At 44.2% G+C, this 18,657-nt stretch overlaps 1 protein-coding gene across 1 annotated transcript in view; it reads right to left on the bottom strand.

Moving 5' to 3' along the window:
- MAP6 (microtubule associated protein 6) overlaps window positions 1-16,188 on the bottom strand; it is a 201,387-nt gene extending 185,199 nt beyond the window's left edge. The window contains exon 1 of the mRNA XM_069640060.1: window positions 14,445-16,188. Coding sequence (XP_069496161.1) covers window positions 14,445-15,745 — 1,301 coding nt within the window. The 5' untranslated portion in view covers window positions 15,746-16,188. The remainder of the gene's footprint in view (window positions 1-14,444) is intronic.
- Window positions 16,189-18,657: the final 2,469 nt, after the last annotated feature.

Below are 18,657 nucleotides of genomic sequence, written 5' to 3'. Positions count from 1 at the left end.
CAGGTACCTCTGATACCTGATCCAGCAGGCTATACCCAAAGGCATTGAACCAACTCACCGAGCCCACAAAATGGAATCAGACCAGGCATGCCAAATAGTGTGCGAGGGGCTCAGATCAGGTCAGTGGAGGAGAGCCAAAGAAAGGGGTCGCCTGGCATCGAAGAGGTACGGCAGGAGGTGGACAGGCTGTTGCAGGTGAAGGAGGAGCTAGCTCTCTCAGAGGACAACCTATTATTGAAGGGTCACAAAGTGGTGATTCCAGAATCTCTAAAAAAGAAGGTGGTAGAGTTGGCCCATGAGGGGCATCGAGGAATGGTCTCCACAAAATGCATTCTGCGCCAGAAGGTGTGATTCCCACAGCTAGATGCCATGGTGCAGGAGCTCCTGAAGCAGTAGCCCACATGCTGTCTCCTCACACCAAATCGTCATCCAGAGCCGTTGAGAATGTCCGAGTTGCTAGGAGGCATATGGGAGGCGGTGGCAGCTGACTTCTTTGGACCTATTGAAGGGGGGAGAAGAAGTACTGGCCATCATGGATGAATATTCCAGGTATCCAGAAGCTCAAACCATATAATCAACAGCAGCTCACCACGTCATGCCGTTGATGGACCCCATATTCACGGCATACGGCATCCCCAAGAAAGTGAAGACAGATAACAGCCCTCCGTTCAATGGACAAAGCTTTGCATAATTAATCGAGTACATGGGGATTTACCATCACAAAATCACACCATTATGGCTGCAGGCCAATGTCATGATTGAACGGTTCATGGGCAACCTGAAAAGAGCATTGGAGGTGGCCCTGCTCACCAGGCAACCATATGCTGAGAGACTACCGAAGTATGCCACATAGTTCCACCGGGAAAATAATGGTGGAGGTAATGTTTGGAAGAGACATCAGGACCCAGCTGCCAGAGGCCAGTCCACCTGAGGACCGACAGACAATGGACAAGGAGATAAGGGAACAAGATCAGGCTGCTAAAAGTCGCATGAAGGAATATGAGGATGATCGCCGGAAGGCCCGAGATCCACAAATGGAGGTAGGGGATGTAGTCGCGGTAATGCAACCGCAGACTCACAAGCACACAGGAGCTTTTCAAGAGCAACCCCTGATTATCCGGGAAAAGAAAGGCTCCATGATGACAGTGCAAGGGGACAAGGGACCGACCACGCAAAATTCCTCACATTTCAAGAGAGTTCCCCTGCCGGGATCGAGGAGACTCAGTGGAAGAGTGGAAATACCCGAGGACTACATATCAGATGATCCTTATCAAGGGGATGAAGAAGACTCTGATGCGTCTGGCCAGGAGGACCAATTTCTGGGACAGTCCCAGCAAAACCGGCACGTCCGGTCACCCTACTCACAGCACTTTTCCATTATTACACGCACCTCAGAATCAGGCCCAAGGTCTTTTAGAGAAAGACATTTTGTACTTTCTACTGAAGGGCCTGGATGCATGTGAAGGCTATAGCCCGCACTAGCCGTTCCCTGCACACAACACAGTAAGCAGGTCAAGCTTGAGCAGTCAGTCTAAATAATGGGGGCGGGGACGATTTCCTAGGTGAGAGACCTTTGACAAGCACGCGCCACTAATGGGCAGCCAACTGGGTTCCAAGACGACTTTGCACAAAGCCATTTATTCGATAAACACAGCATCATGCACATTTCAGCGACGGCGTGAACATATTTTCATGTAAATGAGACAGCAATGCTTGCTTTAAACTGCATTTACAGTATCACAAAGTAGCATCTGCCAAATCAGGAACGAGTAACGTAGGAAAACCTTGCGGGAGGGAGGGAAGGAGGGAAGAAGGGAGGAAGGGAGGGAGGAATGGAGGAAGGAAGGGAGGGAGGAATGGAAGAAGGGAGGGTTTGTTCGATGCAGGTTGAGAGGCGCCTGGTGAACAGGGGATGGATGTATGGCACTGGAAGAAAGGCATAGATGGATGGGTGAATTAATTAATGGATGGCTAAATGCATCATCTCTAATGCACCACAATTCATCATCAGAGCACAATGTCAAGTACATTGTTTGATTAGAGACGTATAATCTTTCCTACAACTTCAAAGCTTCGAGGTTTAACCACGAAAGCGGCTGCTGAGAACAATACACAGATGGTCTGCTCCTTCCCAAAGGGAAACGCCCTTAGAAAATGCTAGAGCATCCATGGAACCCCGAGATTCCCATCAGGGTATGACACAGCTGATATGTGCAGGACCGACGCACCACACCAAGTAGCACTACAATGCATCTATGTTAAACAATTGTTTTTGCAATAATACACACATGACAAAAAAGGGAAAATACAATTGTGAAGAAAATGTACTTATAACAGGAGCTTTCCAAGTAACTGATACAGTAACACCATTGTGTGCTGTGACGCTTGACTTAAAAGGCGAATATCTTTATGCAGAATTCTCTATTAAATCTAAAACAATGGTTACACAATACAGCACATAAGATAAACCGACTCTCCCAACAATCCAATTGACCCATCAAAGAGTAATAAAAACATCCTTAAAACGGTCTGTTCCTGAAAAGATTAAAACCAAGTAAAATTAATAAATACAGATTTTCATTAGAACATCAATAATAAGGAAGGCTTCACGTACATAATAATAAAGATTAAAAATAAAATCATCTCATTGCAGTTCATTATAAAAATTAGAGCCTCCTTACAGGTTCCAATTTTCACCTTTCGGAAATAGAGCCTAAGCCACTTTTTCCGCTGTATATCGGGGTTCCTCAGGCCCAACACATACTTCTTTAATAGAAAAGCTGCCATTCTAGGTTTTGCCAAAGTGGCTATGTTTGGGATCCCTAGATCCAACCTAACGGCACTATTGGGTGCACCTGGGGGAAGGCCAGTTAACTTCTTATTCTGGGCCACCCCCAACTTTTCGCACTTTGTGTACCCCCAAATCTCGCTCCCATAATGGAGCATTGTCCCCACTATAGCCTTATATAGGCTATCTTATGTTAAAGGTTCTTATACTGCGCACCGTCATCACAGCCTTGGCGCTCTGGTGGATCTGCCAAGAGCTGTGGGGGTAAGTTAGTAGGACTGAGTGGGAGCAAGAGAGCTGTGATGTATTGTTGGCAGCTTCATTTCGGTTGACACTATTCACTGAGCGTAGGTGTGTTTTTTGGTTGGTAGACGCCATGTGCTGTCGGGGGAGGCTATGCGAGGTTTGTTTCGATGTTGTGGTGTAGTAAAATGTGTGCGTTTTGTTGTGCTGTAGAGGTATGGTTGTTTTTAGTTCAGAGTTTGAGTGGTGAATGCAGAAGGATGAGTTTTTAGTATGGTTGGTTAGTTTGTAACCAGTGCATTGATGCCTGCGGATTTAGCATACTTTACAAATGAATAAATAAATAAATAAATAAATAAATAAATAGTGGCAGTGCCCTATCCTACCCCCTATGTTTCGAATTGCTGTGGCCCATATCCCTTCCCCTGTCGTACATTCTGGTGTGCTACAATTACCACTCCTATGTTGAGTGCAGAAGAGTGGGTCCCATATTTATAATAGAACCTCATCAGGCCTGCCACCCTTGGCTACAGTTTTGCAGCTTCTACTTTGATATATTATTTATTTTATTTATTTATTGCATTTGGTTATACGGCCAGACCCTTGGGTATCACGGCGTAGTTACATATATACATCTTTGTTTGAGGGTTGCAGTTACATACATCTTTGTTGACAGCAAGTTACATATAGCGAGTAACATCTACATACATCATTGTTAATAGCAGATGGCAAGTTACATGTAGCGGGTTACATATGCATACATCATTGTTAATAGCAGGGAACAGATCTTTGTCATTGTTTATGATTGCAGCTGTGTAACGGGTGCATTGTCTATTGTCTACCATAGCATTGATCTAATTTTGCTATGTATTTTATACATATGAGGCCAAATTTCCAAACTTATCAAAGGTGAGACCCAAATAGCAAAGAGACCTCACCTCTTCAATTGTTTGGCCGTTTAGACTTCAGCAATAGTTGGTTTTTCTTTTCCCAAATACCATTATTTTCTTTCCCCCCGCCCCATGTTACGTTTTAAGCCGTTAATACAAAAATAATTATCGGCATACTCCAAGCTTCTCTGGAGCCCGCCTCCCCGGGGTAAGATCTAATAACGCAGTATCATCCACAAATAGAAGGGATTTATAGGACAATTTTTGAAGTATTGGAGGGACTATTCTAGACCCGCTTTCCTGAGGGATAAAATCAGAGCGAAAAAGAATGAATAAAAGTGAAACCAGTGAGCATCCTTGTTTAACTCCCTTATTAGTTCTAAAATTCTGTGTTACACCACCCTTGTAGAGGAATAAGCGACTGCATAAGCATCAGAATAACAGACATGTATGCGGTTAAAAGGCCAGTAGGGACCTTGAGTGCTTCCAACTTCCTCCATAGGAGTTCCTGTCTATGGAATCGACAGCCTTTTCAATGTCCATGAATGACATATTCAGCTTACTGCCTCTAACCTTGCAGACTTCTCAATTAAAGCATTCAAAATAAAACATTGATCTAGGGTGGAAAATCCTTTTCCCCGCTTGAGTGGCACTTCATATATTGTTACTCTTGGCCCACTCGTGAAGCCTATACATTAAACATTCATTAAAAAGTGTATTAGTTGTATCTAGAAGGAATATTGGACAATAACAATTAGGGTCAGCAGTCAAACCCTTCTTGAATATCGAGATAATTAGGTTCCACCTCCAGGATTTAGGTGCGACTCCAACTAAAGAAATTGCATTAAAAAGCAGAGTAAGAATGGTTGTCCACCATTACCAACCCCATTTGTACACATCTGAACAAAAACCATCGGGACCAGCAGCTTTGCCAATGACATGGTTTTATTAGAAAGGGCACCTCCCCCCCTCAGAAATGATATCCCCTCCCCTAGAAGTACTAACTTGTCCATCTTTTTCTTATTCAGGTTGGAAAAAGACTTTTTGGAAATGTTTAACCCAAGCGTCCGATCAGATGATTCCCCCTTGGGTCTCCCCGTGGTGCACCAAAATATTCACCCACCAATTTCTAAAATCTTTTACCATCTTTATTTAAAACTGCCTCCTCCAGCAGGTTCCATAATGTAATGATATGCAATCTTTTCTTGTCCTTCAAAGGAGTTTTATACTCTTTTTGTAAGTTTATAATTTTTCATACCTCTCATCCACACCCTTCTTACAATATTATTTAACTGATTTAACTGAGACATAAATGCTCTACAGTCCTTGTCAAACCATGGGGAGCGTGTTTGCATCCTCGACCAGGGTTGCCCCTTATTAGCCTGAGGGGCTAGACAACTCCCCTGGATGTCCTCCATCGGGGATTGGAATTGCACAAGAACTTCTGCACCCTGGTATTCATCTTCTGGAAGGCCCATAACTTTAGCCCTCATAGCTTGGAGGTTAATATTCTCAGAAAATGATGATTCTATGTTTCTGGACATCCAATGTGACTGCACTGGTTGGGGGGGGGTGAGGGAGGGTGGGAACTAACCTTGTAGCAGATGTATCGCAATGCTAAGGGGGAAGTGGTCATTGTCAGGGCTGTCAGGGTGTTTGATTACCTTAAAATCCCTTATCCTCTGAAAGGAACAGCAAACTTCCAAGCTATAATCTATGAAAGGTGAGATGTCACCCTCTCAACTGTACGGCTAGGAGGATTACCCCCTTTACTTCTATCATTGAGCTTCATAAGACAGTGATAGACCATAAAGGAGTGAAAAGCTTGACCGGCCTACGATCTCGTCTTTGGTTTTTAGGATTCCGGGGGGTGGGGGGGATCTATTACATATACTTTCAATTAAATATCTCTCCTCATGTCCCCCACTGAAATTTCCAAGCTTAGCAATAATCCCCATAATTATAAGAGTAAGGCTCATCCTATAATTGGAAATGGCCTCAGTCAATTTCTTTAAAACTTCTAAAATCGATTTTCCCTTGTTCGGGGAGGGGGGGGGGGAATAAACATTCAACATAGACCCCACTTTTACTCTCTCTGGCTTAGGATGGCGGGAGCTTCATATCAACGTTGAGATACCCCGGTAGGCCTTCCCTGTGCCCCTTCTTGGCATAGTTAGAATAGCTGTTATAGCCACCAAGAGGAAGCTCACCCTGGGATCATGTCTCTTGTCGACAAATTATATCATGGGTTTCTAAAAAGGATATCCACTCCCCATCCTCTAGCTTCCCTTTAATTCCTGACACATTCCAGGATATCACTTCTATCTGGTAGGTCTTTCCTTTATCTCTCCATACTAGAGACTAGGAGGTGGGATAAAAGCCATGCAACCATAAACTGGTTCTTGAGTGCGCAATGAGGGCTTCAATATCTGCACTAGTTTTGTGCATCTCTACTCCCTTCTGCTACGGACCCGGCCCTGGCTATCGGAGCATTATTGAGGGTTTCCCTATCATTACTCTTCTCCAAAGAATGCCATTAGTCTCTGAATACCTTAACAGACAATAGGGAATCATGCCATGAATCATGTAAATGAAAAATCTTAGCGTTTCTATCCAGATAAACTTCAATGCCCATTGATGCAAACGCCTCTCTACAATGGATAAGACATGCCCTCAAATGCGGATTGTTAAACCAATCTGTACGTTGCACCCACCACAGTATAAAAAAAATATATATCAGATACAATTCATACAGAGGAGAACATTTTAAAAGATATGTCACTAATTCCCAAAATCTTATGTAATGCATTTGAGAGAGCCCTCTTATAGGAGTTCTTATTCCCATGAGACAATCCCCTAAATGTGCAAATTAAATTAGTCTTTCTCCATCCTTCCAGGGGATCCGCTGATACCCCAAACTCTCCATAGGGGCTTGTCCTCCAGAAGGTTTGTAGGACCATGCAGCCTGTTGTTTTAACGCTTCACGTGCCACTCCTGGTGTATTCTGCTTGAATCTTTGGGAGCCATAGTGTTCTTCTTGCTGGGCAGGGCTGGGAACCGCCTGGGTGATATATGCTGGGCTTGCCTCAGATGATTCAAAATATCTTCCTTTTGCTGACCCCAAGCCAGGTGGATTAACCGAACATCCAATAATATCACCAATCAGGGAATCTACTTTACTTTTCCCTATGATAAGGGGCCACAGTAGATCTTTAATCTCCACTAGGTTTGACTCTATGGAAGCTGGGTGGCTTAACATTGCTGGATCACCCCCAGCCTGCTGGGCTAAAAGGTTGTCCAAAGTAGAAGGTGTGAGAAGCAAAGGGGGAGAGCATGCCATGCTGGGTCCGATATCATGTTTGACCCTTGCCCCAGACCCTTCCTTTAATAATTCAGCCTGGCCCACGGCTTGCATAGATATGGGGGCTGTAATAGCACCTGCTATTGTCGGTATAGAACTAAAACTAGAAGATCTGAACATCTGGCCTGGTCCTTTTTAAAGCGGTTTGTGCCTTGCCGTACCGCTCTTTAGATTTTACAAACGTTTTGCGGGTGGAGTTGGAGAGGGGAGGGGGATCTACGCACCTGCCTCGAATTTCCATCTCTGCCTGCAAATCCTCTCTGTTTTAAGCCTACATGATATTTTCATGACAACGTAAAACCAGTGGTCGAAGTGGGCGGGAGCAGTTCGGAGCGGTGCTCCTCTACTTTTTTAAATTAGGTTTTACTGTGCCCATACTTTTATTTTAAAAAGACTCTGTTCCGAAATGGTTTTGTTTTCAAATAAAAGTGTAGAACGAAGTTAAAACTTGCACTTCAGTGCATCGAACTCAATGTTCCCTTAAATAGAAGGCACATCTGTTTGGAGGTATGTATTGTGTGTGGGAGCGTGCGTATCAATGGGGTTTGAGGGGAGCAGGGGCAGGCCAGCAGGGAACATAGTTCCACTACTTATTTTTATACACTTCGACCACTGCGTAAAACTAATGGATTCCTATGAAATCTGCCTGCAATACGCACCTTCTAAAAGCAGGTGGATTACATAGAAATCCATACATATGCCGTCTGCAAAGTGCAATTTGAAGCCACCCTCATTTTAAATGAGAGAAGAGCAGGAAATATAGGCGTAAATGCGAGGAATAGTGGATTTAAACTTCCATTTCTAGTTCCATTTTACTGCTGACAGAAGGCAAGGGAGCGACCTGGAGTGGCGATAAGATCTCTGCCCTGCTCAGCCCCTCTGTCTCGTGAGAGCACTTTGTTTCACGCCTGCATAAGATTTTCATGCTGGCATAATACGAATGCATTCCTATGGAATCCACCTCAGTTTTGCACATGGTCAGCGGATTCCATAGGAATCCATTAGTAAACACTTCAGGCAAAGCCTATTTGTAGGCAGCGTTTGCTTTTCCATGTCACAGACTAGAAAATGGAAGGGTAAAAGTGAGTTTGCCTCACTTAACTCGTTCCTTGTCCACTCCACTTCATGGAACTTTAAAATTGCATGCAGGGACCCCAACGACACATAGGTGCTACTGTTGGTAGTCCCCAACATGCAATTCCACCTCTTGTAAAAAGAACCTGAGCCTTTACTTTTTTTGCAGAAAATACAGTAAAAGGCAAGAGTAAAGCGATTTCGCCTGTTTTTTCCACTTCAATTTTCCACACATTTGTAAATGTGGAAAATTGCATGCAAGGGACCAAACAGCACATGCTACCGGTGGTGGTCGCCTGCGTGCAATTACCATTTCTTATAAAAAATTAGCCCCACTACACTAACACCTCAGTCTGTGGTTTTCAATGTACCACGCTATCAGCAGTGTGAAAGAACCAACATCAAATTATAAAATATAAATTACCCGTACTATACGTCTTAACAGTATGTTCTCCATAATGGGGAAGCGAATTTAGTATTTTTGAAGGTTTGAAAATTATCCACATTCACTTGAATTGGAAGGGTTGAACAATTCTGGTCTTTAGATTGAAGTCGTGAAAATGTATTAGGGATCGAAATAAGGATTTGACTAACAGGAGCTGAAAGCAATTCCTTGGCGTTTGGCATTAAACAGTAAGCAGGAGCTAACTCTGGGGAACCATGGGCTGCAATATAGCGTCCCGCAAATGTAATTCCTAAATGCGATCTAAGATGAAAACTGGAACTGTGTCCATTATATATGACCTTCTGTACTTTAAATGGTGTGTCCTATTGCTCATCTATACACTTTCACAAACACACAAGAGTTAATGTCACATAGGTACTTTTCCATATTACCACTTGACATGGGGAGCCAAATGTAGCTCCTGGAAGCTGTTGGCGTTGCCATCCAGAATCTCCTAGGGTATAACCAGGAGCTAAATAGCTCCCAGCTCCTATAAATGTCGAACCCTGATGTGTACAGCGGGGAGTCACTTTGGCCTTCTCTGGCCTTATACCAGCCCACCCAGATTGATGAGCCTTCAGGTGTATTAGGTTTCCCTATAAGTTAAGAGGGTCCACCTAGAAACAAAACAAATGCTCCTCTCAGACTCAAACTTGCCTTGGAAGGTAATGCCTGCACCCGTGGTAGAATATGATTGCTTTTGAGATGTGATACACAGATGAAGCCAAGAGATGTGCACCCAGTCTAGGGCAGGCATTTCCCATCATGTGGCTTGTGTTGCACTCCACCTCATCACAGTAGAGCCATCACACAACGTGGGGGCTTCTGACGACCACACGCAGCTTGGAAAAAGATCATGGGGCAGATTCTCAAAAACGAGCGCAAAAGAAAAAAGCGCCCATGACGCGCTTCTTTTTAATTCACGCTCAATGAAGAAATGTGCAGGTCACCTTATTCTCAAATGTAACCTGTGGATTTCAGTGGGGCAGGAGAGTATCGTAAAGCAGAGCTGGCCAGCTTTCTTGCACAAATTAGTGTCGGCAGTGTAGTCCCAACAAAAATGTATGACTGGATCCTAGCAAGCGAGTGGTTGCTAAGAGCGAATTTCATGATGACAGGGCCTGGAAATTTCTTTAGAGGGCCTGTCAATGGGAAATGCGGTAAAGAAGACAAATGCCTTTCTATCCTTCTTTGAGGGATAGAAATGCAAGTGTGAAGGCAGGGGTCCAGACCACTGCACCCCCACATCAAAGAAAATGAAATGCATGAGAGGTTCAGACATGAACCTCTCATGCATTGGACCTTCCCCTGCGCCTGGTCCAATCAGACACAAGGGAAGGGCCATTATTTAGACCCAGATTAGTTAGGACTGTGAGTGATGCCCTAGCACTATGTGTCAATTCAAAAGATAATTTAGCTGTCCATTTGGTGGTGAACTACCTTATGATTGCATGGAGGGGAAGATCACACTGTTTTACTTGAATTTAGCCGTTTGCTCGGAAATAGGGGCGATATTTGGCCGTTTTGCATTTGCTCGTTTTTCTGTATACAAGATTCCTAGCACACCAGTTTTATGCTACCACTAGGTATACACATTTTATAATGACATGCACTTTTTTTTAATTTGTATCTTACAAACTTTATAGGAAACAAATGAAACTGTGCGATGATCATTTTTAATTAATGTTTTAACAAAATGTAAAGTTGAGAAATGTATTTTGCAAATTGCCTTTTGATAATGCACTGTGAAATTGTGTGTTTTGTATTTTTAACACTTTTTTGGTCTGTTGACCAAAATAAAGATAAACTGACTGACTCAGAGAACGGCTTTGCTTTAATGCATTACAATGGGCATCTTATTTGTGGTTTCATGATGCATACTGAAATGCACAAAAATACCCCCATATTGGCATAAAAGCACAAAGGGAGCGAAAAGGGGTATCTGAATGTGTACATTGAAATGCCATTGTGGATTGGGTGCATCTTTTTTTGGGTGCAAGCACATCTCACTTTCACCAAAAAAGGTTTTGAGAATCTGCCCCATCTAATGTAATGTAATGGCTTTTCATTCTAGATAACATCAAAACCTCTTCCCCGCCCTCCCAGACGATGCATTTACAACATGCGAGGGAATGCAGAAATTGTCGCAACCGAGCACAACGCACACCTTTCTATTGCCTGAATAAGAACGAAAAAGATAACTTTAGACAGCACAGTGGTTTAGTGATCTTTGCCATGGGATTTGAAGGATGCCACTTGCCATGCATTCTCGCCTTCAAATTGTGGCACCTTACTTTGCAGTAAGGGAGACCATTGCCTCCAACCAGTAAATTGGGGGGCCACTGGAAGCTCACGTGAGGCTTCCCAGTAGCTCCTCACGTCAGACACCAAAATGAGGACTGTTTGTTTATTTAGAGGTCTGAAGTCCCTGGGCTTCTTCCCCTCCCTCTCCTCTTCCTGCAAAGCAAACAGTCAAAAGCTGTGTACACGTTAAGAGGAGAAGCTGTATTTGGTCTTGAAGGGCTCAAGGCAGTGTCCCAACAAGGGGTTAACTATCAATAACAAAAAAAATGATCACAAGAGGTGTCACACAGCATAACAGGTGCATTTGTGTGGCGCACGTTCACCACCAAAGGGGTATCTTGGCACAATTGACAGATAACAGGATAACAGATGTTTATTGTTACCCAACTTAATGGTACTCATTGTATGGACCTCGGAAGTATGAAGGGCTAAGTGGACCAGCCTGGATTCGAACCTGTGACCATGAGGTCAAACACAGGCCCATGTAGTGGATGCATTAGTCCACAGAGCCAGCAGACCACACTCAAAATGCTGGCTGACTAGAAATGGAAGGGTGCATAAATCTGCATGCCATGTGAAACAAAGCTGGGATGTGATCGTTTCAGTCTCAATGTATTTCTTTAGATTTATTTCGGCTAGCATTACTTTGCATGCTAGGAACTGTAGGCTTTACCGCAGTAATCAGTTTTCGGTGTGTGGCTGTTTATGGTAAAGCTGTTTTTTTTTTTTATTTGAAGATAATGAGTCCTTCGTTTAAAGCAAGTAGTACCCCAATTGTATTAAGGTTGAGATGGAATTTGCTGTGATATGGAGGAGCTCACCTTTCTGCTTGACCTAATGCAGGAATCCAAGCGCTAATGGCAATTTTACATTTATGTAAATGTGGAAAACTACTAGCTGCACTGCATTCTGGTGCTTATCCACTTACATTTATTATATTAAACGGGAATGGAAAATTACATATGCTATCAATGCCAGGACTTAAAGAACAATATTTGAGAGTTCTGTTTCAGCATATGTTTTATGAAACAAGGTTATGAATTAAGCAATTAAGGGAAAAAAGTGAGCAGTGGTGTATATTTTGATATGTATAGGATTAATATAGCTGAACCTAAGTAACAGAGCACTGTACAAAACAAAGTAGAAAATACAAGGAGAGAATACTGAGGAGAGCCATGGGCTAGAAAAACAATAGCGTTGATCCTCTTTGCCCATGTACACAAACTGGGAGATCTGCAGAGATTGGTGGGGAACCTGTATGCAGATGTTCAAATTCTGGAAGGGAATATACAGCCTTTCAATACTGGGTTAATGTGGTGCAATTTACGAGCACTGTTTTAGCGAAAAATTCTGCAAAAAACCATAAAATGTACAAGTAATTCTCCACCACATAGAAAATAAAAAGAGATGCCTGGTCACCAACAATACACAGGATATGCCAGCACTTTGCTGGCACTCCCAATGTAAAACACACGTTGATGCCATTGTAAACAATATGCCAGCATTGTCATTTTAAACAATGTTTGTGATGCAGGAGCCCTCAGTATGTCAGAGAGCTGTACGTGCAAGCCAGCTATGGTCCATCGGCCTTGAACGACCTGCATGATTCCTGCAGGAAGAGGCAGCGCTACTGTGAGCTGTTCTCTGATGCTGCCTCCATATAGGGAAAACTGGTGGCAGCTCGCCACCCATTATGAATATGTTGCCTCTCACCACAACCATACTCTCTTTGCTCAAAATGTTAATATAACGATTCATATAATTGACTGGATGGGTTGTTATATGATTTAGAACAGAATGTTATTCTAGCTCTGTGATTTACACCTTTTTTCATATAACTTTATCACATTGTTTCCAATTGTTAATGTTTCCATCTTTGGCAATTATTTTGACACAAAAACTTTTAAGAGCAGTCAACAAAGTAGGCTTTGGCGTGGGGATCTGATAAACTGGAAGTGGATTTCATTTTTTGACAAAGCAGAAGATGGTATATGCTGAATTTCTTAAAAACTGTATGACACATCGATTGAAATACTCATCAGATTGCTTTTGCACATGCGCCTCCAAAAGAAACCAATAAACTACCCTTGCTGAAATCCTGGATGCAGATACACAAACCATCCAAAAGCAAAAGATGTACGATTTACATCTATTTTTGCAGCATAAAAAGCAAATGTGCATCTACAGTGCCCAAGTTTTAGTGGGAACAAGAGTAACTTTGAGAGGCATTTTGCAATACTACGCACACATTATGAAAAAAAGGTTTCCAAAGGAAGCTGTGACCCTCAAAAGTAGGTCATCTTAATGCTGCAATGCAAAGGCTGTTGCAGAAGCATCCTTTAAAGTTACTCATTACTTGATGAAAAACAAATGTACTTTTACAGATGTGCAATTGTGAAGAGCGCAGTGACTCCCGTCCGATGGCAGAGTCTGTTGTAAGAGATTTTAAAAACGGACCTGAATTCATGTCTTCCATGTCAAGTGTGCAGTTAGGTGCAAACACTATGGCAAGGAGGGTTTTGGCCAACGGGATTGCCACTCTCGGGGAAACTGCCTTTTTTCACTTTAATCCCATCTGACAGCATCTGAGTGCAATTGCTGTGTTTCAAGCTACACACTACATTACTGAGTGCAGTGTCAGCCTTCCCAATGAATGCTCCGACTGGGTTACTACATTTCGATATGCTTGACAATTTTTAGGAGAATACAAAAGAATGAAATAACGATGTTTTGAAGCTATTAATATCATGGTTAATGCACATATAATTCCTTGTTTATATAAATAGCAAATCAAATGTCCAAAGAAATCTTGGTACAAATTCTCGTACTCATGGACATCACCACCCAAGTAGCTCTCGCCTTTTGGCCATTAACTACAAGTAGCTCTTGCTAGCATTAACAGTGGAGACCCCTGTTCTAGAGCATCAAATATTGTATGATAATGACAGTGTTGAAGCCTGTGAGGCTCAAGTGAACTGCAGCCTTCCTGCCAAATGGAAACACATGAAACAATGATCAGCAAAATTATTCTAGAAAAAGTTATTTCTTTCTTCTTGTAATCGGGGCTCTCCCAGAGGCCACTTATTTACTCCAACGCCACACCCGTTACGACCTGCACTAAACTTACAACGACCCCTGTCCCTTTCCATTTGTTTGGTCGGGGGTTATGCTTATTAATATTGAATTGCATTTGCGTTGTCATGGTTTTTCATGTAAACTTGATCCATACGTAATCAGGAAAACCACATCCTATCAGAATAACATGAAAAGTTGTGACGCGACAACGTGCAAAGAAACCACAAGTGAATGCTCACAAGAAAGAGAGTAAAGCATCTTTACCTATAAGAGGTGCCAGGTCCAATTTCCTCCTTGATCTGCCTGTTAAGTGCATCAACCACAGCACGGCCTCTTCTTTCAAGGGAGCCTGTGGTCGCCTCCACCACTGATGTTTTCTTCTCTGTTGTCTCTCCAGGTGTTGAAATGGCAACCTTGCCCTTGGAAGGCAGCAAGGGTTCCTTGTCACTTGCGGCAGTCCTCTCGCCTGCCGCCGGCTTCTCCTGACCCTTGCTTTCGATCGGTCCACCTTTTCCTTTTGCCGATAGGTGTGGTTCCTTGTCATCAACCCAAGCCCTCTCACCAGCTGCTGCTTTTTCCCCACCCTTTCCTTCTGTGGGTTGGCTCTTGCCCTTGGCGTCCATCTGGGGATCCTTGTCCCCTCCTGGGTTCCTCTCACCGGCAGCAGGTTTTTCCAGCCCTTTACTCTCTACTGGCCCTCCCTTACCCTTGCTGTCCATTTGTGGATCACGGCCATCCACAGCTGCTCTGTCAACAGCTGCTGCTTTCTCTGCCCCTTTACTTTCCGCTGGTCCTCCCTTACCCTTGCTGGCCATCTGAGGATCTTTGTCACTCACCATCCTTTCACCTGCTGCCACTTTTTCTAGACCCTTGGCCTCATGTGGACCTCCCTTACCCTTTGTGGGCATCTGAGGATCCCTATCTTCTGCCTTTGCCCGCTCACCCTTTTCGCCAGCGGCGGGCCTTTCATTCCCTTTGACCTCCTCGGGGGCTTTCCTCTCATAGGCCACCCCTTTCTTTTTAGCCTCAGCTGTACTCCGGTCCCCTGCAGTAGATGGTGCAGGGGATGGCTTCGGGATCCATGGGTGATCCCCACGGCGGGGGATAGGCCAAGCTTTAAAATCCTTCTGGTACTGGGTCTCCTTCTCAAAAGGAGTTTCTGAGGGCGAGTATTCACTTTTGGGCTTGCAACTGGGCTCTGGTTTAACCCTCCAGGGCTTGTAGTCCTGGCGCATTACTGAGCCAGGTGTTGCGGGGGCATTGCCGCTGCCAGCCCCTCCTCCTGACCTCACTGCCCCCTGACTGCTGGAAAACTCTGTGGGTAGACCTGCAGCTGCCACATCTGGCTCCCCTCCTCCTCCCACTAAGGAGGGCTGGGTCTCAATGGCACTTACAGTGGCACGGTGCCCGTGCTGAACGGGCACCTGGTGGTGGTATGCCAGCGGCTGTACATCAGTTGCTTCTGAATACTTGGTGAAGACCAGGGGCACAGCAATGTCCGCCTTGTCGAGTTGGTTCCAAAAGCGGGCAATGCAGCAGGCCCTGGTTATACAGGGCCATGCCATGCTCTCCAGGGTGAGGGTGCAGTGTCAGCCAGCCAGGTTATGAACAAGATAAAGGAGCAGCATGCAGGATAAACGTATCAAAATAAAAGCTCAAACATCCTGCAACCCAACAACAAAAAATACAACGAAATCCTGTGCAAGGATGCGATCTTACTGCCCTTGAAAATGTTCCAGATCATTAACGCCAGAGGACGGGCAGGGGATTTGTTGCTGTTCGTAGGAGCCAGAAGCCCTGCTTTAAGCCATAACAGGCAAGGGCGTCTGCCGCTCCGTCCCCGGCGCTGGAAAGGATTCACTGGCTGCAGGAGAATCCAACGGAGCAAGGAAGATGAGAGTTGAGCTTCGCAGCTGCTGCAGGAAGAGACCCCACCCACTCTAATGCTACAGCAGCAGCAGCATCATCCCGGGCACAGGGAGGGAGGGGGATGCTGAGGAGCGGTACCCAGCACCAGCCTGCGTCAGCGCGCACAGGGTGTGAGGGGGGCGGGGCCACAGGAAGGAGGGGGAACGTGGGATGGGACGTCGTCCGTCCTTTGTTTCTTTGATTTGCAAGGACGTGTCCAGTCTATGAGCATCGACTCAATCAGATGAAAGATACACATTTTCCCAGGACGGGTTAACCACTTAAATAGTGGAACTTTTTCCATATACAGAAGGAAATTAGACGGCACTCTTAGTCGTTCTGCCCATCAGGGTGGCTCGGTTTGTTTCTAAGTTTGAGAACAAAAAAACGAATGCGGGAAACAGCATAAATCTGCACTGGAAGCTAAGCTTTTCAAATGCAGTAGAATTCAGATTTTCCACACATTCGTTACAGAAAGTCATAATTCTATTAAAGACACGGAGGCGAAGGATTATGCTTACTCTTCAACTTTACTGATCAGCAGCAAAGAAAATATTTCCAAAGAACATGAATACAAATTTGTAAAAACTACAATAACCATGTTTTTTGAACATTTGTAGTTCATTTCTATTGGTCTCTAACTGACCACGTGACAAACTTTAAACCAATAAGACAGTCCTCCTTGAACTAAATCTCTTGTCCTCTTTCCCTTCTTCCTCTTTCTTTGATTCTGCGAGGATGAGTTCTATGTCAAGACCGGAGGCTCTGATTATGCTTGTTCAAAGCTTACTTACCACTAACGATGTTGCACTTTCTAAAGGTTTAAAATAGAAAGTCTTAAAAATCGATTCATTCGACCAATCCGCCGATTTCATAATGTCTTCTACTCTAGCTCCTATGTTATATGCCTTAGTAGCTATCGCTCCTCTGACTGAATGAGCGCCATATTTCTCAATATTTATGCCTGCTTCTGCCATCACCCACCTAAGCCATCTGGCTATGGTCGCCGGTCTAACCGCTTTAAAAGGTTTACAAATCGCTATTAATAGTTGAGTTACCCCCTGGGGTCTTATTTCCCTCGTCATATCTTCGTATGCCTTTATGCATCTAACTGGACATAATTTTGGTTGATTTGGAAAAGCTTCATATGAAACAGATTTCAAACCTGTCTTAGTCCTCTTTGAAATGAGGAAAGTCACTCCATTGGGGGACATACTCTGCCTATTAATCTCCAGTGCTCTGATATCAGACGATCTTTTACATGCTAGCAGACATAAAATCATAGCTAATTTACCTGAAATTGCTTTACGTGTCAAATCTTGATTATCTGGCCATGTCAAAAATAGTCTCAGGACCTTATCAACATCCCATAATTCACTATATTTCTCGTTAGGAGGTTTAATCATTTTTACTCCTCTTAATAGTCTACAAACTAATGGGTGTTCCCCAATCGCTAGACCATCAACTCTAGGATGTCCAGCCGATATCGCAGTCCTGGCCGTGTTAATGGTTCTATAAGCTTTACCTTGTGCTGCCATCTGAGCTAAAAAATTTGCTACATGTACTACATCCGTTCCATCGGGATGTATGTTCCTCTCCAAACACCAGCTACACCATCTAGCCCATGCTGATCTATAAGCCTTGTGTGTTCCGGGGGCCCAGGATTCGTTGATAATGTTCTCAGCCTCATTCGATAGTCCTGGCCTAATCCAAGATCCCCTGAAATCGCCCACGCTACCAGGTTGATTCCTCCTGACCTCACCAAAGGGTGACTGAGACCTCTGGGATCTCGTATTATTAGTTCTCCCTTGGGTAAAGTCAGTGGATTTTGATAAGACATCTCCAGAAGACTGGGAAACCATACTTGACCTCTCCAATCTGGCGTTACTAGGATTAGTGATGCCCTCTGACGTCTCACCTGAGCAAGGGTCCTCATTATCATGGAGAACGGGGGAAATGCATAATTCCTCTGATGGCCCCAGACTTGCAGGAAAGCATCTATCGCCTCTGCCTCCGGGTCTGGTCTCCAGCTGAAAAATCGGGGTAATTGTCTGTTCAACCTCGATGCAAAAAGATCGATCTGGCATGGACCCCACCGGGACATTAGTTCCTGGAACACCCTCTCGTCCAGTTTCCAATCGCTGGAGTCTCTGAGGTATCTGGAATTCCAGTCGGCCACTACATTCTGTTGTCCCGGCAGATATTCTGCTCTTACTGAAACTCTTCTTTCCAGACAAAGTTCCCAAAATTCCTTCGCTAGTTCCGCAAGAATTCTGGATTTTGTCCCTCCCAGCCTGTTGATGTATCTGACTGCTGAGATATTGTCCATCTTTAGAAGGACACAACATTGTACTCTCTCTTGTGTCCAGCATTTGACTGCAAACGATCCTGCCAGTAATTCTAGACAGTTTATATGGAGCTTCGTCTCCTGATCCGACCATCTGCCCCCTGTCGATAGATTCCCGCAACGGGCTCCCCAGCCCCATCTGCTGGCGTCTGATTCTATGATCAGGTCCGGGGATGAGCCAAATATGGCTCTCCCGTTCCATGCATCCATATGAATGAGCCA

The sequence above is a fragment of the Ambystoma mexicanum genome, chromosome 7q (assembly GCF_040938575.1).
Source record: "Ambystoma mexicanum isolate Mex_15411 chromosome 7q, UKY_AmexF1_1, whole genome shotgun sequence".
Taxonomy (NCBI): Eukaryota; Metazoa; Chordata; class Amphibia; order Caudata; family Ambystomatidae; genus Ambystoma; species Ambystoma mexicanum.
This window is presented reverse-complemented; position numbering and strand designations above follow the sequence as displayed.